The sequence below is a fragment of the Daphnia pulicaria genome, chromosome 4 (genome assembly GCF_021234035.1).
Source record: "Daphnia pulicaria isolate SC F1-1A chromosome 4, SC_F0-13Bv2, whole genome shotgun sequence".
Taxonomy (NCBI): Eukaryota; Metazoa; Arthropoda; class Branchiopoda; order Diplostraca; family Daphniidae; genus Daphnia; species Daphnia pulicaria.
In genome coordinates, this window is record NC_060916.1 from 4,767,833 (window position 1) to 4,792,297 (window position 24,465).

The 24,465-nt window shown below is 38.1% G+C and overlaps 6 protein-coding genes across 8 annotated transcripts; 4 read left to right on the forward strand and 2 right to left on the reverse strand.

Annotated features, from left to right (window-relative positions):
- Window positions 1-2,583: 2,583 nt before the first annotated feature.
- On the forward strand, window positions 2,584-5,017 carry LOC124337968. 2 transcript variants are annotated; one of them, XM_046791996.1, is made up of 4 exons: window positions 2,584-2,697; window positions 3,599-4,178; window positions 4,343-4,628; window positions 4,714-5,017. In XM_046791996.1, exons 1-4 carry the CDS (start codon window positions 2,659-2,661, stop codon window positions 4,925-4,927), a joined length of 1,119 nt encoding a protein of 372 aa, XP_046647952.1. In that variant the 5' UTR covers window positions 2,584-2,658; the 3' UTR covers window positions 4,928-5,017. The 2 variants fall into 2 exon arrangements, with proteins under 2 accessions (XP_046647952.1, XP_046647953.1); XM_046791997.1 differs by having other exon boundaries at window positions 2,659-2,781.
- A 93-nt stretch (window positions 5,018-5,110) lies between these two features.
- LOC124337961 (organic cation transporter protein-like) lies at window positions 5,111-8,202 on the forward strand. Its single transcript, XM_046791990.1, has 12 exons — window positions 5,111-5,447; window positions 5,512-5,776; window positions 5,860-5,963; window positions 6,049-6,203; window positions 6,270-6,438; window positions 6,510-6,645; window positions 6,721-6,857; window positions 6,924-7,010; window positions 7,084-7,211; window positions 7,304-7,485; window positions 7,577-7,716; window positions 7,802-8,202. The coding sequence occupies exons 1-12, from the start codon at window positions 5,236-5,238 to the stop codon at window positions 7,860-7,862; spliced, it is 1,776 nt and encodes a 591-aa protein (XP_046647946.1). The 5' UTR covers window positions 5,111-5,235; the 3' UTR covers window positions 7,863-8,202.
- A 908-nt stretch (window positions 8,203-9,110) lies between these two features.
- LOC124337958 (organic cation transporter protein-like) lies at window positions 9,111-12,004 on the forward strand. Of its 2 annotated transcripts, XM_046791986.1 has the most exons (12): window positions 9,111-9,408; window positions 9,478-9,751; window positions 9,814-9,917; window positions 10,000-10,154; window positions 10,222-10,390; window positions 10,456-10,600; window positions 10,720-10,886; window positions 10,969-11,055; window positions 11,121-11,248; window positions 11,314-11,495; window positions 11,574-11,713; window positions 11,810-12,004. In XM_046791986.1, the coding sequence occupies exons 1-12, from the start codon at window positions 9,173-9,175 to the stop codon at window positions 11,880-11,882; spliced, it is 1,860 nt and encodes a 619-aa protein (XP_046647942.1). In that variant the 5' UTR covers window positions 9,111-9,172; the 3' UTR covers window positions 11,883-12,004. The 2 variants fall into 2 exon arrangements, 1 of the variants encoding a protein (XP_046647942.1); XR_006917594.1 differs by lacking the exon at window positions 11,810-12,004 and having other exon boundaries at window positions 11,126-11,248; window positions 11,574-11,709.
- Window positions 12,005-14,227: 2,223 nt separating this feature from the next.
- LOC124337960 (organic cation transporter protein-like) lies at window positions 14,228-17,188 on the forward strand. The gene is made up of 12 exons (XM_046791989.1): window positions 14,228-14,485; window positions 14,552-14,825; window positions 14,889-14,992; window positions 15,057-15,211; window positions 15,281-15,449; window positions 15,512-15,656; window positions 15,784-15,950; window positions 16,020-16,106; window positions 16,174-16,301; window positions 16,371-16,552; window positions 16,631-16,770; window positions 16,877-17,188. The coding sequence occupies exons 1-12, from the start codon at window positions 14,250-14,252 to the stop codon at window positions 16,926-16,928; spliced, it is 1,839 nt and encodes a 612-aa protein (XP_046647945.1). The 5' UTR covers window positions 14,228-14,249; the 3' UTR covers window positions 16,929-17,188.
- LOC124337965 (flocculation protein FLO11-like) lies at window positions 17,070-19,734 on the reverse strand. The gene is made up of 3 exons (XM_046791993.1): window positions 19,585-19,734; window positions 19,246-19,462; window positions 17,070-19,175 (listed from the first exon to the last, which is right to left on the reverse strand). Exons 2-3 carry the CDS (start codon window positions 19,450-19,452, stop codon window positions 17,307-17,309), a joined length of 2,076 nt encoding a protein of 691 aa, XP_046647949.1. The 5' UTR covers window positions 19,453-19,462; window positions 19,585-19,734; the 3' UTR covers window positions 17,070-17,306.
- A 383-nt stretch (window positions 19,735-20,117) lies between these two features.
- On the reverse strand, window positions 20,118-22,212 carry LOC124337966 (chromatin assembly factor 1 subunit B-like). Its single transcript, XM_046791994.1, has 6 exons — window positions 21,963-22,212; window positions 21,758-21,890; window positions 21,464-21,682; window positions 21,246-21,397; window positions 20,711-21,168; window positions 20,118-20,645 (listed from the first exon to the last, which is right to left on the reverse strand). The coding sequence occupies exons 1-6, from the start codon at window positions 22,086-22,088 to the stop codon at window positions 20,249-20,251; spliced, it is 1,485 nt and encodes a 494-aa protein (XP_046647950.1). The 5' UTR covers window positions 22,089-22,212; the 3' UTR covers window positions 20,118-20,248.
- Between the last annotated feature and the right edge of the window lie 2,253 nt (window positions 22,213-24,465).

Consider the following 24,465-nt stretch of genomic DNA (forward strand, 5'->3'; position numbering starts at 1 on the left):
AAAAAACATGAAAATAGTTTGAAGAGGTGGGCTATCCCATCATTTTGAAACAATTAGAATATTTCTAGGTGCAGCAGTTGACGAGAAAACTGCTGCACAAAAAACGAAAAAAAGTCCAAATTTTGGCTACCCCCTCTCAGTTTTTTAAAAATATCTCCCAAACTACAAAAGCTAGGCGATTGCGGTTTTTAGCAATCGACTTAGCGAAAAATTTTGCACAAAACCCATCTATTCGTTTATTTTTAGAACCCCCAGCGACGATTTCCGCTAAATCAAAAACCCCCAAAACGGCCTCTTTGAGTGGCGGATCGCTTGTTAAAATTCCAATTCTGTAACCCTTGACATACTCTTTACTAGTATGGGCATATAGGGCTTTTTCACATCGCGAAAATCCGACTTCCAGAAATCTGGCAACGCATGCGTTTGGACGTTTTTTCCGTTTACATGGCAAAGGCCATAAGAAATCTAAGTGGCTTCAATAAAAAAAATCTAGTGTTTTTAATTCGGAATATTTCTTCAAAAGAATTTCACAGTGCTCTAGGTAAGATATTGGTCGTTAATTTGTTGTATAATTTACTAGGACTTAAAAATTGTTTAGGGCTAAAAATTTAAATGTAAAACTTTGATTTGGTTTTTTTGAGGGAAGAACGGGGAGAAGAGGGAGAATGGGAGGGAGGAGGGCGTACGAAAAAAAAGGGGACCCACGTTTCCTCTTCTCCCCCATTCGTCTCATTCTCTCTCTTCTCCCCGTTCTTCCCTCAAAAAAACCAAAACAAAGTTTTACATTTAAATTTTTAGCCCTAAACAATTTTTAAGTCCTAGTAAATTATACATCAAATTAACGACCAATATCTTACCTAGAGCACTGTGAAATTCTTTTGAAGAAATATTCCGAATTAAAAACACTAGATTTTTTTTATTGAAGCCACTTAGATTTCTTATGGCCTTTGCCATGTAAACGGAAAAAACGTCCAAACGCATGCGTTGCCAGATTTCTGAAAGTCGGATTTTCGCGATGTGAAAAAGCCCTATGGTACACGAAGAAAGGTTGGATGACACAAGAGATCTTTCTTGTTTTCCTGAGAGCAATTTTATCGATTCGTAAAGAACCTTCCCGGAATTAATTTCCCAGTTTTGCTGTCAGTTGATGGAGCAAGCAGCCATATTTTATTTGAAGTCTCTGGTATCAACGAAATATGGGAAAAGTTAACTAATGTTACAACGATTAAATAACGATTAAACAATGCTTCATTAATATAATTCTGTAGGGAAAAGGATAAAATCCTTTATTCCCTTCTTGCAAATTCCACTAACGTAATCTAACCAGCTGACGTGGGAATATTTGGTCCTTAAGAAAATTGTTCCAGGAATCCAGACAATAGTCCAGTGAAACAAAAAAGCCTGTTGATATGTATAACGTTGCAAAGGTTAAATATTACTTTGAATATAATTTTTCAATAACAAAAATTTCGCTTTCGTCAGGTTTTCAAGCGAGCCTGGGATGGAATTTCTCCGCAAATAGTTATTAATGGCTTTAAAGCTTGCGGAATATACCCATTCGATTCTGATGTGGTCGAGTACGTATAAACACATTATGTAAATCATTGATGAAGCTAATAAAGTAATGTTTTTCAAGTTTTACAAAGTGCATTTTCACTAGAATATCGCTTCTTGAAGAACATGACGCTATAATGTCGCTTCAGACGAAGAAAGCAACACAAATGGAGAAGTTGAGGCTGAGGTAATTGTAAAACTATAGTTATGATGACATGTAATTTAGTTACATTAAAAGGGAATACGGAGAAAAAGCCCGCCGGGTAAAACGCCCCCTTTTTTTAACGGCGTCGCCCCAAATTGTCCAGTTCAACCCCTTTTATTTTGATTTTGAAATTGAAGCAACTAATTGCTTGAATTTTAAAAAGTTTTTAAACAAAAGAACAAAATAAACATTACAAATTGATGTATGTTATTTATTTTCACTAAAACTGATGAATAGATGGTTTTTGGGGGGTCGTCCAATATTACACCCAAATTGTCCACCCCCAATTTTTTTTATTTCAAAATTTGTTCGTGTTTTTCTAAATACTATAATTAAATAAATTCGACACGGGGAATATTGAAAAAATTCTGAACATAGTTGGAACCACCAGTTTATCAATTTTGTTTAGCCTATTGCAACAAATTTCTGAATAATGGATTTTAAAAAAAAATTTCCAAGATAACCCCGCCCTCCTCTATACATAGGGAAATGTTTCGTCGACTTGGTGTATACGTGGAGCAAAAAAAGGGAAAAAGAAAGAAAAAAACTTTTTATTTTACTGTGGTAGAGAAGAGAAATGGGATTATGTTTCACCTTTTCGTTGAAAACAATAACAGAATTGTTTTCGTGCCAAGTAGGCTACCTATCCAGCCAGCGCAAATTGTTTTCCTATGTATATATTAATAGACCCCTCCCTGAGCATGTTAATGGACTCGACTCGAACTCAAGCCAAATCAAATATCTAGACTAATCTCAAACAATTTTATAATGTTACTTTTTGGTTCAGAGGAGTATAGATATCCATTTCAAAGACCTTTGTTCCCTAGTGATATAAACTTGGCATTTAAAAAACCAAAGCAAAAAATAGAAAAAAAAAAAACAATACATATAAATAGAAAATGTGTTCAGTTGCTACGCAGTCTTTGTGCTTCTCAGCGGTAATTTTATTAGTTTATAACATTATTTCGAAACTTTTGTTGTAGCAAGTGCTAAAAAAAATTCATTTTAGGAATTACTGCTAGGTAAATTAACCGGATTTATTTATATTACTTTTTGTACGGTACTATTCAGTCATGCTTGGCAGTTTCTCGAGCAGGCAAATGGCTGTATGATTTTGTTTGAATTTGACAAAAATGTATTCTAAAATTAACACTATTACCCTAATTTAAATTTCTTTTGCGCTTATTCTTCATCTTCTACTCCTTTCCCCCTTTTAACTTTTCCGTAAATTCTAAATAGAGGAACTTTTTGCCTGCTCAAGAAATTTTCAACGTTCCAAGCATGACTGGATATAAATAATGATAATTGTAGTTTTTATTTCATTTTTATTTCCCCCCGTAATCTCTGTTTAAAGTTGAGATTAGCATTGCTGAGTCAGCAATGGCAGTTTTTCATAAGCCAACTAGCCCCACGGTGAAAGGCAGAAATAGCCCCAACAAGGTCGTCTACACAAAATATATATTAAGCCACTATAATTAAGTTTTTCTGTTGACGCCTTTACATATAGTCGATAGAAGATAAAATTCTCTATTTCACTAGTTTTTTTAAATAGTTTTATCATTATTCCGAAAGAAATTATTTGAAACAGATTTTCGAAAAATCTTACATCAGAAAAGTCAAAAAGTGTTTTTTATTTTTTATCTTCAGAACGGCTAGTCATATATTCTTGAAATTTCAAATATTAGTGCTCATGATAATTAGGCACCCATGGTAAAAAGCTAAATGTTTTTAATTAAATACAGAGCTAAATAATTAGAAAAGAGCGACCTGCCCCCCAGGTCTTTTAGCCCCACTCTCCCCTAATATGTTTTAATGAAATTTGCAAAATACCATTTTCAGTTGTCTTGGAAGATGGACGAAAAAATTCAATGGGTGGAGCCTACTATGACGGCTACTCCAGCCTCGTCTGGTACAAGCGCACCTGTTCTGACGGAATCCGACGTGAATACTTGGCGGGAGAACGGGTACTGTTTAGTGAACGATCTCTTTCCTGAGAACCTGTTAAAACTGGTGGCAAATGATTGCAACAATGTTTTCCCATCACCGTTATCCGAAGAAGCAAAAAAAATTAATTATTACGGAGGTTTCGTCAACTTCCCGTCGACTTACGACTCGGTTAATCAATTACCGCTGCACCCACGCATGATGGCCGCTGTGGCACAATTGTTCGGCATGAAGGACCTCACTGACGTCCGTCTCACTCAGACGGAAGTTTGGCCCAAATACGGTCGCAACGACTCTAGTCACGAAAACAACGAAGAGGACAATGCTGACCAACGCATGCACTGCGACTTCCCTAGTCACACGCTTACGCATCCGCCTCCTTGGGACGAACCTGATGCAGTCTCTATCATCTTGTACCTTTCGGACGTGGATGAGTGTTACGGTGCCACAGCCGTCGTACCTCGCACAGGAAAAGGTATATCATCTTCAGCATCAGGCCCACTTAATGTCCTGAGAAGAGTTGTGAGGGTTGTAAACTAAACTCACATATGAAAGACAAAGATCGTTTGCTTTTTTGACAAATGAGTCAATAAATTAATTGGAATGGACTAATTTAAAACCTATTTTGACAACATTCAGATGATCCAGCATATACATATCCGCTTTCTCAAATGCCGGGTTTCGGCACGACCGAATGGAAAAACAACCGGAATATAGCTGAAGCCTACCTACGAGAAGTAGCTCCAGAGGTGGCACAATACCGTGCCGAACACTTGTACCCCCGCGAAAAGCGGGTTCGCTACCGGTTCGGAACAGTGCTATTCTACCGACAGGACGCTTGGCATAGAGGTACAGAGCTCAAGCCGGGCTGCTTGCGTGTCGTCGTCAACATGACGTATCGCAAAGCCATAGCCGAATGGATAAGGTAACCAAAAAACATGTTAGCATAATATTTATCAACAGATTTTTTTCTTGAGTGACATGCTACAGACTTTAAAATTCTAATTTAGCACCATGCACATTGGTTGGGCGTGGGCAATGATGCGCAAAAATCTCCCCTTAGAGAATCTGGTGGCGAAAGCCACTGTCGAGCAGCGTTGCATTTTGGGGTTCCCGAAACCGGGGCATTCGTACTGGACGCCCATGACCATTGCAGCCGTTGCCGCTCGTTACGAAGCACTTGGCATGGATATGAAGCCATACATTGAAGCCATTAAACAATAGTTCAGTGTGTCCAGGTATTAGTAGTAAATAACGTAGAGACCAAACAAAGAAATATTTTGGGTGAAATAAAAATTTTGGGCGACAATTCAATTCTGTCGTTATCTGTATGCGGGCTACTACAGCGTAGTAAAGTGTTTAAAGCGTTCGCGTTTGAAACTACAACTTGGCAAGTAGGTCATGAAATGACTGCGTTCGATTGATTACTGCTGCTGACAAGATTAAGCAGATAAAAGAAATAGGCCGCAGACAATACAGTGATTCAATGGTCACCTAGTGGCAACATTACTGCCAAGCTGAAAAGATTAGCAATGGAAACAGACAATAAATCAACATCTGGTGCTCAATTAAAGGATGAAGAGAATTTGGAGGGAGAACCTTTTAACTATGACGACATTCTGAAACACTTGGGGCAATTAGGTAAGTTCCAACTGCGAGCATTTCTATGGTTATGCCTGCCTGCTATATTTCCAGGCCTCATAACAATGTCCTTAACATTCACTGGTGGGGTACCCGATTACAGGTATAATTCGATCAATCAAACTTCGTTAGGGGAAAAAAATATTAATTTTTGTATATCGAATCAGATGTTTCGTTGACGGTTGTGATGAAGTCGAATCTCAGGGACAGGGGGATTTTTCCCATCCTTGGTTGAATAACACCATTCCCGGATGGGAAGATGACGCTTCATCAAGTGACAATCGAATTAAGAAGCAATGTTACGTTTACAACCATACATGGAACAATGTTGAAGAGTGTCTCGCAGGGAGCGACGTCAATATCGATCAAGAAATACAGTGCAGCGAATGGGTCTATGACGACTCCATATTCGGATCCACCATCGTTACGGAAGTATAATCACTTTTGTTACATGAGTCTTGCCTTTTAAACCTATATAATTATTTTAGCTTTGCGCTTGAAACTTTCACAATCAGTTTGAGTTGACATGTGATGACGAACATAAGCAACCGATAGCCAGTACCGTATACATGGCTGGAAATATATTTGGACCTCTCATATTTGGACTTATCGCAGATAAGTAAGCCCTTGAAAGGGAATAAGGATATAGTTTGACAACCTAGATGTCCGTAAACTCGTGGTCTTTTATGTAATCTTGTAAATAGATTTGGAAGAAAAGCAGCGTACACATGGGGAATATTGTTTATGGGTTGCGTCGTAACCGGCTCGGCTCTGTCCAAGAATCTGATCACCTTCTGCGTCTTAAGATTCTTTAGCGGACTTGCCAATCTCGGCCTCTTTGAAATCTACATTGTCTGGGGTATACTTTTTTGCAAACCAGCAATAATAGGTTTTTCAGTAACAGATATCATGTAAATAAAACCAGGCATTGAATCAGTTGGTACAAAGTACCGAACCATTTGTGGTTTTGTTTATCAACTTTGTTTCACCGTTGGTTCTGCACTTATGGGCTGTATAGCCTTCTTTGTAAGAGACTGGCAAATAATTCAAATCATTATAGGAGCTCCCATATTTTTACTCTTGGCTCTCCATTGGTATGGTATTATAAAATATATTAGAAACTTTTTTTGCTATATATTGGTGTCAAAATTTTTTCGATTATAAGGCTTGTTCCGGAATCAATTCGATGGTTAGTAGCAACGAAACGTTACGAAAGCGCAAGAAAATTGATTTTGAAAGCGGCCAAAGTTAATAAGAAATCAGTGCCTGATCACTTGCTGGTCATTCCTAATGGACAATCGGTAATCTAATGTATTAATGCCAAACAGTAAAAATCACATTTTTTAAAAATTTTTATTAATGTAAATAAAATGTAGGTGGTAAAAGATGCGGAGATTTCTAGTACTGCCCTTAACGAAAACACAAAAAATTCATTTGTGAAGCGCGAGGGTCTCATCGATGTATTACGTTCTCCGGTTTTACTGAAAAGGCTCGTTATCATGATTGCAGCTTGGTATAATAACTGATTTTCACATAACATTTCTTTGCGGTTTTAATAATGTTACTATGGCGAATAAAGGTTCGGTGGCGTTATGGGCTACTACGGTATTACATTTTCCAGCAACAACTTGTCTGATAATTTTTTCGTCAACTACGAACTCAGCATGCAAGTTTCGAAGCACTCTTTGTTTTTTTATTAATTTTAATTGGCCTAAATTAGATTTTCTTAAATGGTGAAGGTTAGTAGAAATTCCCGCTTACCTTTGCGGAATTTACGTAACAGATAAAGTTGGCAGGCGACCAACTCTTTGCGCTGGGATGATTATAAGTGGTTTTGCTTGTCTGATCACCGGATTGGTTCCAGAAGGTATACCATATTTATTTTCATTTTTCATGAGCACTCATTGTTTTCATTTATTTTTTTAAATTTTAATTCTAAAATGCACATTTAACGAATAGATCCAGCGTTCATCCGAGTCACTTTCTCTCTGATTGGAAAGTTTTTCATATCTACTGTAATGGCAGTGCTTTACTCTTTCACTGCGGAATTATTTCCTACGGAAACAAGAGGCGTTACAGTCGGCATTTCTTCTACCCTTGGTCACTTTGGAGGCGTCGTAGCTCCCATTTTAGCCGATGCTGTAGACAATAATAATCTAAATAATCCTCGTTTCTTCGCGAGAAAATCCAGTTTTATTCATTATTAACCAATCTGACCTTCTACAATCACAGGGGAGAAAAATTGACCCTGCTTTCCCGTACATTATCTTCGCCATCGTCAACGTTTGCGTCGGTATTTTGGGACTTTTACTACCGGAAACAAATCATCTTCCACTACCTACTACTATTCAAGAGGCAGTTGATATGGAAAAGTTTGTTCTATTTTAGTGTTATAATACGATAAATTAACAATCTTTTCTTTTGTTCCTATAATTATAATGTTTTGCATTTGAAAAGGTACACGTTTTCTCTTCACCGTTGCTGCCACAGGAAGAAGGAAGAAGAAAATTGCGATTAAAATTTTTTATTAAATGAGGCGATTTAGGTTATGCTTGAATACCAACAAATTTAAACGACTGCTACAACTCGATTGAAATTTGCTTCGTAGTTTGACAGAGAAATATAAAATCCAACAATGTTACAAAAAAATTTAAAAATATGAATCAGAAGAATTAAATAATCGGGCCATATTGGGTCATAAATTGGCATTACTGAGCTGCAAAAGCGATCAACAGTTTAAATGTAAAGGCTATTGATTCAACAAACATTAATTGATTAAAAAATTGCAATCCGCATCCTTAAAAAATTTTTAGTTTGCTGCCAAGCCTGCCATAATAAAATTCTCTCCTGATTTCTCAATCAGGAATCGGTCTTTGTTTTCATTTCAAAATAAAAACAAAAACCGATTCAAAAAATAAATTTTTCTTTTTCTTAACTATAAGTATAAATATGTAAAAAATAAAAATTTCTGGTTGTGCTACTGTAAGAATATCGGAGATAGTCTTATAGTCAAACAATATAAAAGAAAATAAACAAGAGTGTGAAAAGAATTTATCGAAAATAAATATTTAGCCTACATTGGTCGTTTCATTCTTGTTCTTGTTTAACCGTGTTTAACTCATATGTGCAGCAGCATTTTATCGTGGGTAACAAACAGAGGGATAGAAAACTTTACAAGATAAAGCACGATTTACACTAATTAGCTTAGTGCACTATAAGTTTATTCCATTATTTTTTGTTAGCTGAATGAATATTCCGCAAGAACGAGTGCGTAATACATCTTTATTAACTGTGTTCCTAGATAGCACTGCTGGTTGTATAGAACAATAGAACATAATTTTTTTAACGAAGACGACGAAAGATTATATAAAAAATCAACAAAAGAAAGCCAAAAAGAGCTCGAATGTGGACGGCGGCTTTATATTAGCTAGGTACTGAATTTGATAATTTCGTCTACATCAGCGGAGTAAAAATAGGATTCAAGCGGGTGATGAAAGAAAGAACAGACGAGATAGAGAGAGAGGGAGCGATTTTTCACAGACGTTAAAAACAATATTACATAACATTATCTAATCAAAAGAAGAAAAAAAAAAACAGCGTTATTGTAGCCTATTATATAACGCGCAGCAACTGGTCCCCAAAACATGTTAAAACTATTCCTTCCTATCACGGTAAAACTCATAACACAAAAAAAAAGATAAAAAAACATTGAAGATATCAACAACTTTATAAGACGATAAGCATGTGTATGTTGGTACCAATATTTTAAAATAGTCCTTGACATATTGTTGTTAATTACAGTGAATTAGATACAACAAGAAGACTCAAATGGAGAGTAGAGATCACTCTGATCAACCGAAACCGGCAGGACAACAAGATGGACAACCAAAAGAAGAAAAGGAGAACTTGAAGGGAGAAGCATTCAACTATGATGACATTCTGGAACACTTGGGACAAATAGGAAAATTCCAGTTGCGAACTGTTTTGTGGCTAATTGTACCGGCGCTATTTCCAGCTTTCGTCACCATGTCACTCACTTTCACTGGCGGTGTACCCGATTACAGGTAAAATTTAACCAAACATTTAAAGCTGGAAAAATCTAGTCTTGGTTGTTATCATGGGCGCGGAATCAGATGTTTCGTTGACGGTTGTGATGAAGTCGAATCACAAGGACAGGACGGAATGGATTATTTTTCCCCTCCTTGGTTGAATAACACCATTCCCGGATGGGAAGGCGAGTCTTCATCAACTGATAACCGAGTAAAGAAACAATGTTACGTTTACAACCATACATGGAACAATGTTGAAGAGTGTCTCGCCGGCAGCGACGTCGGTATCGATCAAGAAATACAATGCAACGAATGGGTCTACGATGACTCAATATTTGGGTCTACTGTAGTCACTGATGTATCTAAAAATTCTATAAGTTTTCTAATTGAAACAACCTAATCTTCCATTTAACAAATCAGTTTGAACTAGTCTGTGACGACGAGAATAAGCGCCCCATTCCTGGCATGGCTTACATGGCCGGCAACGTCTTCGGTCCCGTATTGTTTGGATTTCTATCAGACAAGTATATTTTTTGATTCAAGGATTCGATGAAATAATAATTTTTTTTTTTATTATCTCGTAATTTGATTTTTTGCGTCATACAGAACTGGTAGAAAACCAGCGTTTACACTGAGCGTCATACTTTTGTCCATTTTGGTCACAAGTGCAGCTTTTTCAACGAATATAATAACTTTTAGCGTACTACGATTTTTAAGCGCAATCTGCAATATTGGGTTCTTCGACATTTATTTTGTCTGGGGTATATAATTGAATTATCTATCTTGTACTTAGATTTAATTTAACTAGATTGCAAATTATCTATGCAGGTGTTGAAGCCGTCGGGGGAAAATACCGAGTTGCTGTTGGTTTTATGTTCCAAGTGCTTTTCACGACAGGTGCTGCCGTGTTGGGTATCATCGCTTACTTTGTAAGAGATTGGCGTAAACTACATCTTATTATGGGAGTTCCCATTTTCACATTTGTTTCTCTATACTGGTATTTTTATGACCTATATTTTAATCTACTGTATGTGATCACTAAATATTTTAACTTCTCTTAAGGATGGTACCGGAATCGATTCGGTGGTTGATTGCGAAGAAACGTTACAAAGAAGCAAAAGAATTAATCTTGAAAGCATCAAAAGTGAACAAGAAATCAATTCCTGATCACTTGCTTGTTATTCCCAATCAACATCTATCAGAACAAGTATTAACCGCCATATCTTTAATTATTGCTTTTGAAACATTAAGCTCTAATCCTGAAAGTCATTTAGTTATGAAAAGAAGCATAAGACTATATAAGCACAGCATGTTTTTGTATTATAGCAAGAAAAAGAGATGGCCGTATTCACTATCCAATCTGAAGAAATATTGATCAAGGAAAATAGAACGACTACCACAATGGATTCTACTGAAAATAGCGAAGAAGGCGTTATGGACATTTTACGGTCCACGGTTATGGTCAAAAGAATCGTTATATTAATGACGGCTTGGTATATTCGGGTTCTACCAATGTTTTCTAAATATGTATAATCAGCTTGGCTTAACGAGGACAAATTATATTATTGCTTGCAGGTTTGCATGTGTGATGAGTTATTACGGCATCACATTTGCGGCAAACAACATATCTCGCAACTTTTACATCAATTATGAGCTGATTATGTAAGTTATAAACATTAAAATTTGTTTGTCTGATTAAATAAAATAGTAATTTTTAAAAACGTAAGGTTAGTGGAGATTCCAGCTTACGTATTCTTCATCTACATAACAGAAAAAATTGGCAGAAGACTCACCATAAGTGCAGGGCTGATGATCAGTGGTTTAGGCTGTCTTATAACTGGGCTGCTCCCAGCAGGTAAACCTATATAAAAACAATTTCCAACGTTTTGAAACTTTTCTAACGCAATTTCAAATGAATAGATCAGGAGGTTATGCAAGTTGTTTTCTCGTTAATTGGAAAGTTTTTCGTTTCGACCGTTCTGGCAGCACTCTATGCGGGAACCATTGAATTATTTCCGACGGAAACAAGAGCGATAGCTATGGGGATATGCTCTACATTCGGACGATTTGGGGGAATTGTGGCACCTCTTTTAGCCGACGCTGTACGTCTACGAGGCTATTTGAGCATAAAAACTTAGTCGAGTACACTTAATGGTTAATCTTTGAAAATCTAATAACAGGGTAGCAGGATTGATCCCGCTTTACCTTACATCATTTTTGCTATAGCTAATATCGCTGTCGGCGTGTTGTGTTTTTTACTGCCGGAAACAAAAAATCTCCCACTTCCTAATAATATTCAAGAAGCCATCGACATGGAAAAGTAAGTCGACTAAGATCTACTTCATTTTATAAGATTGTTTTATACATTACTGTTCAGTCAACACATGAGATTTTGTTTTTTTAAATCCTTTTATAGGCATACTATATCTTTGCGTCGCTGCTGTAAAAAGAACGATGAAACTGTCATTCCGCCGTTTGGGAAAAAGTGATTTGAATTTAATTTCGACGCTATAACCTGTTATTACCTTCTACACTTTTCAATGACCATTTGAAAGATATTCTACATTTTGTAAAAGTCCATCAAGTTGCATTAATAAAATAACTCAACATAGTTTTTAGTTTTGTTTCGTTCACATTTATTTTAAGAATAAAATAAAGACTGTGGGCTTTCATTTAAATATTTAGTTAAGTTGTCATATACGTTGCTGAAAATTTGAAACAAACAGCTTCACCTGTATCTCTTTATTAGTTTTACGTGAATTAGGGTAGGGCAGATTAATGAACAATAATTTTTTTTAGATATCATGGTAGGCTAATTTATTTCTAATAATAAAAATGTATTCAGAATTTCGGAAAAATATTGTATTACGTACATTAAAACCCGGATCTCCATTTCTGGGACAATATCTTTGCATGGACACCATTCTCTATCAAGTAATAATCATCAAGTAGAATCCAACCTTGCCAACATATTAGCTAGTACATTATGGTAATGGAAATAAAAGAAGATTCGTAAAACTGTACAATCAAAGTCAGAATCGATTGGGAAATACTTTAGCTGACGCACGCATAATTTACTTATACCACGGGGACGCAGTAGGCGATGGGGGAGACGGCATAGAACCATAAGGTTGGGCAGAATAAATGGGGAGAGGCAAAGCTCCATAAGGAGTCGGAGTAGGCTGTAAGTTGGGCGGAATATTAGTTGTGTACAACGGGGCGGGAGCAGTGTAGTATGACTCTGTGGTCTGTTCATAAGCAGGAGCCGCAACCGGTACCGGTGTAGCATAGATCGGTGCTCCTGGAGCCATTCCATAAACGGGAGCAGGAGCAGCCAGGTCCATTCCATAAGCAGAAGCAGAAGCGGGAGAAGCAGGAGCGAATAACCATTCGAAATCAGTATACACGATGCTCTCATATTCATGTAATATTCGGAGCATCTTATAACGTGCAATACATTTCAAACCAACGTAGAAGCACGTCGCTTTATATTTTAAAAATACATGCAAACAATGTTTGAAATTTGAAAACACATACATAAATCTAACCTAAACATTTCATGAACCAAACAGTCGAGGACTAGTAGAGAAGCGGATGACATCGTACTGTCTATTCCTTAGCTTGTCACTACCATTCTCAATATTTACGTTTAACAAGATTTAAAAAAATCCAGTAGCCTATAGGGTACAGATTTGCTGTTTCATTTAAAAACGTGCGTCAAATTAGATCATTCGGGAACCCAAAGCCAGCATAAATCAGAATACATCAGAGATGTTCGTTACCTCTTTTCGTCTATTACTGGTAACACTAAATTATACGACAAGCAACAATGAACTGTATAGCGGCCTAATATTATAGCCACGTTGGTATGTAGCCCCGTATGCAGCCTATATATGGGCTATACGACGAACGGAAGAGGTCGCAACTGAGTACAGTGGAGTTTACTCCACTATGTTTAAAGTATAAAGATGTAAAAAATAAAAATTTCTGATTGTGCTTTTCGAAAAGAATCGGAGATGGTCTTAAACAAACAATATAAAAGAAAATAAACATATAGACAAGTGTCCAACTTATCACATAATTTATTTTAAAACAATCTTGAAAATATCTCATCTGAAAAGAATTTATCGAAAATAAATATTTACTTAGTTGTATCATTCTTGTTTAACTTATATCTTATATGTGCAGCAGCATTTTATCGTAGCAACAAACAGAGAAAAATATAATTTTACACGATGTAAAGCTTATAATTTCCACTGAACTTATTCCATTATTTTCGTTACGTGAATGAATATTTCGCAAGGACGAGTGCTTGATATATCTTTATTCACTGTATTTCTAGCTAGCACTGGCGGTTGTAGAACCCCATGCATTCTTTTAACGAAGACGAGGAAAGATAATATAAAAATTCAACAAAAGAAAGCCAAAAGAGCTCAAAAGTGTGAACGGCGGCTTTATTGGGTACCGGAATTGATAATTTCGTCTACATCAGCGGAGTAAAAATAGGACGCAATAAGCGGATGAAAGAAAGAACGGACGAGATAGAGACAGAGGGAGAGGAATTTAATTCGATTTAATTCAACGTTTAAAAAAAATTTACCGGTGCGTAAAAATACCTAATCTAAAAAAAATTCAGCGTTATTGGATATAAAGCGCCCCAAAACACGCAAAAACTATTCCTTCCTATCACACGGTAAGACTCATAACAAACAACAAAGATAAAAACACGTTGAAGATATCAACATATGTGTATAAGACGATAAGTATGAGTAGGCTATATCAGTGCCAATATTCTTAAAAAGACCTTTACATTTTGTTGGTAATAAACGTGAATTAGATACAACAAGAAGACTCAAATGGAGAGTAGTGATCACTCTGATCAACCGAAACCGGCAGGACAACAAGATGGACAACCAAAAGAAGAAGAAGAGAACTTGAAGGGAGAGGCGTTCAACTATGATGACATTCTGGAACACTTGGGACAACTAGGAAAATTCCAATTGCGAACTGTTTTGTGGCTCTGTGTACCAGCGCTATTTCCAGCTTTCGTCACCATGTCGCTCACTTTCACTGGCGGTGTACCCGATTACAGGTAAAATTTAACCAAACATTTAAAGCTGGAAAAATCTATTATTGGTTGTTATGGACGTGGAATCAGATGTTTTGTTGACGGTTGTGATGAAGTCGAATCACAAGGACAGGACGGAATGGATTATTTTTCCCCTCCTTGGTTGAATAACACCATTCCTGGATGGGAAGGCGAGTCTTCATCAACTGATAACCGAATAAAGAGACAATGTTACGTTTACAATCACACATGGAACAATGTTGAAGAGTGTCTCGCCGGCAGCGACGTCGGTATCGATCAAGAAATACAATGCAGCGAATGGGTCTATGACGACTCAATATTCGGGTCTACTGTAGTCACTGATGTAACTAAAAATTCTATACGTTTTCTAATTGGAATAACCTTACTTTTCTATTTAAAAAATCAGTTTGAACTAGTCTGTGACGACGAGAATAAGCGACCAATACCTGGCATGGCTTACATGGCAGGCAACGTCTTCGGCCCCCTACTATTTGGATTCCTAACAGACAAGTAATCTAACTCGGTATAATCTAATTTAATTATTACTTAAAATTTGGTTTCTGGTGTCATACAGAACTGGTAGAAAACCAGCGTTCACACTGTGCGTCTTTATTTTGTTCATTTTGGTCACCGGTGCAGCTTTTTCAACGAATATAATAACCTTTAGCGTACTGCGATTTTTAAGCGGAATCTGCAATATTGGGTTCTTTGACATTTATTATGTCTGGGGTATAATTTAATATCTATCTTCTAAATCTTTGATTTAATTTTTCTATAGGTTATAAATAATTTCTGCAGGTGTTGAAGCTGTTGGGGAAAGTTACCGAGTTGTTGTTGGTTTTATGTTTCAATTGCTCTTTACGGCTGGTTCTGCCGTGTTGGGTATCATCGCTTACTTTGTAAGAGATTGGCGTAAACTACATCTCATCATAGGAGTTCCTATTTTCACCTTTGTTTCACTATACTGGTACATTTTATGATATATCATAATTTACTGTATGAATCTCTAACGTTTTAACTTCTCTGAAGGATGGTACCGGAATCGATTCGGTGGTTGATTGCGAAGCGACGTTACAAAGAAGCAAAAGAATTAATCTTGAAGGCATCAAAAGTGAACAAGAGATCAATTCCTGATCATTTGCTTGTAATTCCTTATCAGCATCTATCAGAACAAGTATACATGCTGTATTAACCGCCATATCATTAATTATTATTTTAGTTGATACATTAACCCCTAATTCTGAAAGTTATATGGTTATGAAATAGAGTACAAGTCCCAACATATTATTATTGTAATATAGCAAGAAAAAGGGATGGCCATATTCACCATCCAAGCTGAAGAAATATTAAACGATGAAAAAAGACCGAGTACCACAAAAGATTCTACTGAAAATAGCGAAGAAGGTGTTATGGACATTTTACGATCCACGGTTATGGTCAAAAGGATCGTTATATTAATGGCAGCTTGGTAGATCCCATTAATATTTTCTAAAATTGAATCAAATGTATGCCTTATGTGGGCTAATTATAATTGCAGGTTTGCTTCTGTGATGGGTTACTACGGCATCACATTTGCGGCAAACAACTTATCTTCAAGCTTTTACATCAATTACGAGCTGATAATGTAATATTTAAAAAAATCACATTTTCTTTTCTGTCTGATTCGACAACATTATATTTTCAAATATAAGGTTAGTTGAGATTCCTGCTTACATATTCGGCATCTACATAACAGACAAAGTTGGCAGAAGACTTACTTTAAGTGTAGGGCTGTTGATCAGCGGTGTTGGCTGTCTTATCACTGGGCTGCTCCCAGCAGGTTTGCCTAACCTATTTAAACTTTCTCATAACATTTTGAAAATTTTCTAACGCAATTTCAAATGAATAGATCAGGAGGTTACGCAAGTTGTTTTCTCATTAATTGGAAAGTTTTTCATTTCGACCGTTATGGCGGCCCTCTATGCGGCGACGGTTGAATTATTTCCAACGGAAACAAGGGCGATAACTATGGGGATATGCTCTACATCCGGACGATTTGGGGGAATTTTGGCCCCTCTTTTAGCTGACGCTGTATGTTTATTATAAGTTATGAGCATCATCTTATTAGTCAAATTCCTATTGGTTATTTGTTTTTTTTTTTATTTAAAGGGTAGCAGAATTGATCCCGCTTTTCCTTACATAGTTTTTGCTATAGCTAATATCGCTGTCGGTGTTTTGTGTTTCTTACTGCCGGAAACCAACAATCTCCCACTTCCTAATAATATTCAAGAAGCCATCGACATGGAAAAGTAAGTCGACTAAGATACTTCATTTTATAAGATTATATAAACTAAAGTCTACCTTAGCTACTATTCAGTCAACACATGAAATGTTATTTTTCTCATCCTTTTATAGGCATACTTTTTCTTTGCGTGGCTGCTGTAAAATTCCAAGTGGGGAAAAGTGATTAAATTTGAAGTTTGATTATTACCTTCTTCATTTTTAAATCCGATTTGAAAGATATTCTGTACTTCGGAAAAATCAAAAATGCATAAATGCTTTGTTCCGTTTACCTAATTAAAAATGACTCAAATGTACGTATTCAGAATTTCGGAAAAATCTTGTATTACAGTTAAACCAGGATCTCCATTTCTGGAACAATATCTTAGCATGAACACCATTCTCTATCCAGTAATAATCAGTAAGTAAAATCCAACCTTGCCAACATATTAGTACATATTAGCTAGTACATTATGGTAATGAAAATAAAAGAAGATTCGTAAAACTGTACAATCAAAGTCAGAATCGATTGGGAAATAATCTAGCTGACGCACGCATAATTAACTTAATACCACGGAGACGCAGTAGGCGATGGGGGAGACGGCATAGAACCGTAAGGTTGGGCAGGATAAATAGGGAGAGGCAAAGCTCCATAAGGGCTCGGAGTAGGCTGTAAGTTGGGCGGAATATTAGTTGTGTACAACGGGGCGGGAGCAGTGTAGTATGACTCTGTGGTCTGTTCATAAGCAGGAGCCGCAACCGGTGCCGGTGTAGCATAGATCGGTGCTCCTGGAGCCATTCCATAAACGGGAGCAGGAGCAGGGGCAGGAGCAACAGGGGCCATTCCATAAGAGGGAGCAGGAGCGGGAGTAGGAGCCATTCCATAAACAGCACCAGGAGCGGGAGAAGCAGGAGCCATTCCATAAGAGGGAGCAGGGGCAGGGGTAGCAGAGGCCATTCCATAAGTAGGAGCGGGAGCAGCAGGGGCCATTCCATAAGCAGGAGCAGGAGCAGCAGGCGCCATTCCATAAGCGGGAGCAGAGGCAGGAGTAGCAGGAGCCATTCCATAAGCAGGAGCCGGGGCAGGAGTAGCAGGGGCCATTCCATAAGCAGGAGCAGGAGCAGCAGGCGCCATTCCATAAGCAGGAGCAGGAACGGGAGAAGCAGGAGCCATTCCATAAGCAGGAGCCGGGGCAGGAGTAGCAGGGGCCATTCCATAAGCAGCAGCAGGAACGGGAGCAGCAGGGGCCATTCCATAAGCGGGAGCTGCAGGTGCTGGTGTAGTATAGATCGGGGAAGCAGGAGCAATTCCATAGGCTGGAGCAGAGGTAGCAGGAGGAGCATAAGATGCCGGAGTGTTATAAACATAGACTGGGACAGCTGGAGTAGTTGTAGCTGGGGAAGCTGGAGTCATTCCGTAAGCTGCAGGAGGAACCATTCCATAAGTTTGAGAAGCAGCAGCTGGAGGCCTTCCGTACACTGGAACTCGGCCAGGAGACGGCCGAGAAGGAATAACGTTGTAGCTTCCCCTCCCACCATTCAAACATTGACGTTTGGTACGATTGTTGGGCGAAGCTGAGGATTTCACGATCAAAGAAGAATTTGCGGTTTTCTCAGGAATTTCCTCAGTGAGTTTAGCGACCTTGTGTTCACCCTCAACAGTGCTGTCATTTTGTCTCTTAAGAGGAACTTCCACAACTTGTGATCCGGCACCGCCCTTAATTCCGGACTTGGTAGAATTAACAGCCGATGAATTGCTTGCCTTTACTGCTGGGATGTCAGCAGTCAGGTTCCCAACAGCACGCTCGATGATGGTTGCTAGAGATGAGTTGTCTTTTTGGGCAGCTACAGTAGAGCCCAATTTTTCCGTTGAAGTAGAGTTGAGTGCGGAAGTGTTGACCAGCGCCTTGACCAGTTCCAGTTCAGCAGCAGCTGTGTCTCGAGTAACTTTCTTCGTAGCCGCGTTCCTTGAAGATTCGCTGTCGACTCTAAACAGCCTCCTTGCCCAGGAAGTGACGTTAGATGTGGTGTTGGCCAGCATGGCGGGTAGAGTCTGGAAAAAAGACGAAGCCCTGTCCGTCATAGAAGTATTGTCGGCGGAACGTTTCTCAATAGTCTTATTGTTGATCCGATCAGTGGCGTTCTTCAGTTCAATCAACGTGGCATTGATAGAGGCGCGTTCGTTTCTCAGCGGTGAAGTTTTATTCGACACGTCGCTAACCTTAGATGAGGTCAAGCTAACCAGAGAGACTTTCGATGCCAATCGATCCAGAAGTCGACTAGAGCTGGAACGATGCCCGCCATTTTTGATGTGCTGTGTCAGATTGCGTAAAGTAGTTGGGAGCGTTACGTCACTGGCCGTCTTGCTCGCATCGGTCGCATTGGCCACAATAACTGTTTTGTTGTGCTTGGCTCCCACATTTGGAATTCTCATCTAAACAACCAGAGAACATTGTTGTTAGCTTTAACCATTGAGAATCACAAACAAAATTCAAATGCAATACCTTTGGATGCGACGCTAGGATGGTTTGAATGGTGTGATTACTGATATTACGCATGGATTTGGGTAAATCAGATATGTTGATTCCAAAGGGTAGCTGACTGGTGGATATGGCGGAAGCGTTAGAACCGATAGCATTTAAAGCGCTAGACGAGTTTCCAGCTATGGCAGAAGTCCATAAGCATATCAGCAAAATTCCCACGGAAAACATTTTGGTAGTCCTACGTGATAAAAAGAACAAACAGAAAATATTATTATCCTTTCGAGAAAACAATGCTACAAGAACACATACAAATCAAATTATAAGAACAACATGCAAAGAAAATTATTTAAAATAAATTACCTGTCCAACAATGAAATTAATTCAAATAAAATAAAATCGGGAGCTACTAAAGATGACTTGCAAGAATGAAGAGTGGGCGAAGACTGATGTCTACAAGGTCTGAATGGGGGCGTTTTATACAATTTCCAACACGTGCATATCGAATGATTCAATGAAAGACCTTGGGACAAATGATTTCAGAATTCAGACATTAATGCACCCCACCCCATTCTTGATTAAACTTAATGATAGATTTGTACCCCTTATTGCATTTTAATACATTTTCTATTAAGACAATAGATCCTCTATACTAGAAAATAATTTCTCATTTTTCCAGGAACTTAATAGCAAATCTGTAATCCACAACCCAGGGTCAGTAGTGATATTAACGCGCCATTAAAAAAAAAGTTATGGATTGTTATTTTATGAAAAGTTAAGAAAAACCACATCATATCTGTTGATTAATTAAGCTTGACCGATTGATGATCAATCCTCGTAATATGTGTGTAAATATGGATAATAATAAACGCGGTTATTAAACAAATTCCCGGTTGTTCATCTGCGTATCTTTTTAATGCAAGTTATATTCGAACTTGAACACAAACATAAGGCTCAACTTTAGGTAAAAAGGGGTTTGTTTGGGGGAGGATTCGTACATACGAAATAAAACATCTACAGAGTAGGGTTATTTCTTGGGACTGGAAAGCGTGATTAATTTAACACGTCTCGGACTGCTGCGAACGTTGGCGAATTTCGGACTTTTCAGGGCGGTCGAGCATTCGGAATTCAACTTGTTGTTGGTAGGAGGACAAGGTGCAGCAGGAGTGTCCAGGGTCATTTCGGTGTCTTCGTAGGCCAGGTGGAAATCTTCGTCATTGGCCATGTCGATTACCGGCTGAACATTTTCCTGGAATATTTCCCCCTGTAGTAATGTTTGGAAACTGGAAGGTAAATTTGGCGAGACGGCTTCCTCCACACATTTCACATTCTCATAAGGTTTTCCAAGCTCGCCATCACTGAACGTTACAATCGAGCAGTAGCCATCCGTAGACGAAACGACTATGATCCGTCCATTGCTAGACCTGACAGAGAAACGTGGAAAATGTAAAAAATTTATGCAAGAAAAGTGTCAATATAGACTAAATACCAGGCCACGTCGGTAAGGCGGGTGTAATGTATACGACTAATTCGTGCAAAAGGTGCCTTTTGCTGGGTATCATAGAGCAGGATGGAGCTCTCTGTTGCAATAGCGAAAATCATTCTGTAAGGAATGTCGTGTACAGATGGCTGGCCAGGTCGCAATTCGAACAGGATCGGACAACAGCGAACAGCAACCGTAAAGCCATCTTCTGATGGATAATATACAACTGGCTTCGAAAAATTATCATAGCGAACAAAAGCGTAAGTGGTGTGGATTTTTTTCTCTTTCTTGGTGGATTCGCTCTCATCAGTAGTGGTAACACCTTCAAGTTCCAAAAGGCCACAAGGGGCAAAGAGAATCCTACCATCAGGCGAAAAATTCAAGCGACGACAGAATGTCTTGAGGGTATCATCGTGAAAAAGTTTGTAAGGCTTTTCTTCACCATCGGCATTTTTTAATTGCATCTGTAAGAATAGTCAAATTCCAGTTACACAAAATAGCTTTTTCGAAATGGAATAAGTTGAAGAATAAAATGAAATACCGAACTTTGTTTTTGAACTAATTTGTTTGTCTGAAGTGAGTAAACTCTACAACTCCTGTCACTGCTTAATGTTGCAACAAACTTGTTCTTTGGATCCCACGTTACACCTTGAACAAATCCCTTCTGTCCTGAGAGTAGTTGGATTGATTTCCCTTAAAAAGTAGAAATTAACAGTGTTTTGATTAATTAATATCACTGTATAGATTGATTATTCATACCTTTGATGACATCCCATAAAATGGCTGTGTTATCCACAGATCCTGACAAAATCTGTGAGCAATCAGGAGACCAGCAAATATCATACACGTCATCCATATGTCCCCTAAGAACTTTTAGAACAGTCCAGTTTTCTTTATTCTCAGCTTCTGAATCTTTATTGGCAAACAAATCAGGAATGTCTGACTTAGGTTTCAGCATCCAAAGCATAATAACAGCCTCTATGAATTTGAAACATTCAACATTAATTCAACGTTAAATTCATAAAATATAGCTTCTCGAAAGATGAACAATACCATCATCACCAGAAGCTAGCATATCTCCATTTGGTGAGAATCGGACTGCATTGACAGATTTTGAATGTCTTGCTAAATCAGAAAGGAATTCCACGGAACCTGCTCCATTTTCTCCAACAGTTACACTCCACATCTAATAAGAACAAAATAAAATAAGATTGGAATCCAATTGTGAAATAAAAGCAAGACACAACGAGAAACTTGCCAAAACGTGAGAATCAGTCCCTCCCGTTGCTAATCTGAGAAGGCCATCACTAGATTGTGGCTGCAAGTCGATACTTAATACTGGATCACGGTTGTGCCAAGATATTTCAGGAATAGCGCATTTCATTTTGTGCTACGATTTCCTTTTTCCCAGTAAAATAAAACGAGAGATAATTACAATAATAAAAATGAGTTTGCTGTTCTCGTTGTTCTTGTGCACGGGACTTTACCGCCAACAGCAGAAGCCAATCAGTGTTGCCAGATTGATCAAAATGCCAACAAGATGCAAGTTTTATTCATTTCAAATTTAAAAAAAAAAAATTTCTGCTTTTTTTTATTATTAACATCAGAATTCAGAAATGTTATCTTTGCTTAGTTTTCTACTTTTTAGTATCGAGTGGAGCATTGATATATAATCCGACAGACTAAACCAGAAAACTACTGTATCGAGTCCATTCGATTATGATTCGATTAAAGGTCATCTATTTTTGCAGCGATTTCGATGAACACGACTTTTTAGGTTGCCCATCCATGCAGATCGAGGATACAAAAATTATACACAGTGAAAGACTTAACGAGCCGAGGAAAAGTTAAGTCAGGCATGTGTGATAAATTAGACAACAATTTCAAATCAAAATGGGACTAGCCACAAAACACCTGTTTTCGTACCGCGTTTTCTCCTTATTTTCTACTTTCTCCCATATTCCAGAAAGCACAAGGGTATAGCATATAGGCTTAACTGGATCTTTAAACGTTAAACCAATTGAATCGGTTTAAATTCAATTCAATCCTCTTACCACAAAAACGACACAAAGAAAAAACATTAATGTCGATTTATTTTCGAGCAAATGAAGAAGAAAACTGGTGCCGCTATTATTAATCAATTGTCGTGATATGTTCTTTTCAGGTTTCCGAAGAAGAATTGATGAAAACCGACACGAAAACGCTATTACGTACAGTACGAAGTATATTTATAGAACGAGACGTAAAAATATCAGCAATAAACTATAAAGAGCCAGCCACTGGGAAGAAGATGATGTGAATGATGCCCGCAGGTTGAGCTCTGGTCTACTTCTCCCTACAGTTCTGAACTCTGCAGCACTGTCAAGAACCTCTAAGACGGCCAGCAGCAATTATTGCCGTCTCGCGACGGCGCCCTGCACAACGATGGTTTCCGTGGCCCCAATTATTTTACCTTATACGATTCCAATGTGATTACAACGAATACGCGCAAATGTCGCCAAAAATGTTATTCCGCATCGGACAATTTTCAACGAAGTGTGAACAATCCCACAAGTAAAAGGAATAAAAAGATGTTAAACAAAGAAAGAAATCGATCGGCTGAGAAATAGGGAAAAAGATCAAGTTGGTTTACTATATACGAATGAGCGCGAATGAGTTCTTCACAGCTCCAGAGGGGTGCAGTATACAGCCATGCATGTAAGGTGTACCCGATTGGGCACCGTGTTCAGCCCGAGATCCCAGCGCCAGCTGTTTAGAGAAAATGAGGTTTCCACGGAGAAAATGTAGGCCGGGAAACTTGGTATATAAGCGGCAGTCTTGGTCCGATATATTCATTCACTCGCCGATTCCCCAACAATAAACAACAACATGGCTTCTATCAAGATGGTAAGTCTCTTTCTAAGTAATATTATAACATTTTACTGAATTCAACTGTGAAAGTATTTAAATATATTTTTATTCTTGCATGCATGCAGATCGCTCTGTGGGCTTTCTTGGTTGTTCTGGTGGCAGCAGTCAGTGCCGCTCCCACATACTTTATCTTGGATGATGGCGAAGTTGAGGGTAATAATGAAATTACATTTCTACAATATCGCCCAAAACTTGTAACTAAAAAATCTGATTACGATTTGGTTAGCCCCTCAATTGGTGCGCGTTCGCCGTGATGACAAGTACGTCGCCGCCGCAAGTGGTGGTGGAAGCTACGGAAAGGGACACGTTGGACCCGTTTACACCTTCGTCAAGACTGACCCCAAGGCTAACTTCAAGTGGGGAGTCCGTCACCGCGCTGGATCTCAGTACGCCGGTTAAGCGGAATGCTTCTCGCCGATTCCTTTAACCCAGAAAACCCTCAAGCTGGCTCTTGAGAAACTGACGGACCCACATCTCACGCTCCCACATTCATTTCATCTGTTTTCATCCGTTTCTGAATCATCGTCTGAATCGTGAAACATCATCGTTGTTCCATTTCTTTTCAATATGCCTGTCGTTAACTTACCCTGGTTATCGATAGACATCTTTTGCGATCGGAATACATTTCTAAATTTATCTCCATAACATCTGAAATAAAACTTCAACTTCGGTAATCACTAGACAAAGAATTATAATTTAAAAATACAAGCGCATAACTAGTAGCAGAAGTTCAAGAGTTTGAGTAAGAAAAACTTAGTTAAAAATAAAATATACCTATTTGAGAAATTTTAACAAATTAATAATAAGAATTCTTATTTGAACAATTTTAGTCAATTAAAAACGAATATTCC

What these genes read in the sequence shown, in the direction of transcription:
- LOC124337966 (XM_046791994.1), bottom strand. Translation starts at nt 22,088, where the DNA reads ATGAAATGCGCTATTCCTGAAATATCTTGGCACAACCGTGATCCAGTA. An exon ending in GGACTGATTCTCACGTTTTG is followed by an intron (nt 21,891 to 21,962) that starts GCAAGTTTCTCG and finishes TGTTCTTATTAG; the next exon opens with ATGTGGAGTGTAACTGTTGG. An exon ending in TTTATGGGATGTCATCAAAG is followed by an intron (nt 21,398 to 21,463) that starts GTATGAATAATC and finishes CTACTTTTTAAG; the next exon opens with GGAAATCAATCCAACTACTC.
- LOC124337958 (XM_046791986.1), top strand. Translation starts at nt 9,173, where the DNA reads ATGGAGAGTAGAGATCACTCTGATCAACCGAAACCGGCAGGACAACAA. An exon ending in ATCAATTATGAGCTGATTAT is followed by an intron (nt 11,056 to 11,120) that starts GTAAGTTATAAA and finishes TAAAAACGTAAG; the next exon opens with GTTAGTGGAGATTCCAGCTT. An exon ending in GAAGCCATCGACATGGAAAA is followed by an intron (nt 11,714 to 11,809) that starts GTAAGTCGACTA and finishes ATCCTTTTATAG; the next exon opens with GCATACTATATCTTTGCGTC.
- LOC124337968 (XM_046791996.1), top strand. Translation starts at nt 2,659, where the DNA reads ATGTGTTCAGTTGCTACGCAGTCTTTGTGCTTCTCAGCG. An exon ending in CGTACCTCGCACAGGAAAAG is followed by an intron (nt 4,179 to 4,342) that starts GTATATCATCTT and finishes GACAACATTCAG; the next exon opens with ATGATCCAGCATATACATAT. An exon ending in GCCATAGCCGAATGGATAAG is followed by an intron (nt 4,629 to 4,713) that starts GTAACCAAAAAA and finishes ATTCTAATTTAG; the next exon opens with CACCATGCACATTGGTTGGG.
- LOC124337960 (XM_046791989.1), top strand. Translation starts at nt 14,250, where the DNA reads ATGGAGAGTAGTGATCACTCTGATCAACCGAAACCGGCAGGACAACAA. An exon ending in TGACATTTATTATGTCTGGG is followed by an intron (nt 15,212 to 15,280) that starts GTATAATTTAAT and finishes TAATTTCTGCAG; the next exon opens with GTGTTGAAGCTGTTGGGGAA. An exon ending in GAAGCCATCGACATGGAAAA is followed by an intron (nt 16,771 to 16,876) that starts GTAAGTCGACTA and finishes ATCCTTTTATAG; the next exon opens with GCATACTTTTTCTTTGCGTG.
- LOC124337961 (XM_046791990.1), top strand. Translation starts at nt 5,236, where the DNA reads ATGGAAACAGACAATAAATCAACATCTGGTGCTCAATTAAAGGATGAA. An exon ending in CTCCCATTTTAGCCGATGCT is followed by an intron (nt 7,486 to 7,576) that starts GTAGACAATAAT and finishes CTACAATCACAG; the next exon opens with GGGAGAAAAATTGACCCTGC. An exon ending in GAGGCAGTTGATATGGAAAA is followed by an intron (nt 7,717 to 7,801) that starts GTTTGTTCTATT and finishes GCATTTGAAAAG; the next exon opens with GTACACGTTTTCTCTTCACC.
- LOC124337965 (XM_046791993.1), bottom strand. Translation starts at nt 19,452, where the DNA reads ATGTTTTCCGTGGGAATTTTGCTGATATGCTTATGGACTTCTGCCATA. An exon ending in TCCTAGCGTCGCATCCAAAG is followed by an intron (nt 19,176 to 19,245) that starts GTATTGCATTTG and finishes CTGGTTGTTTAG; the next exon opens with ATGAGAATTCCAAATGTGGG.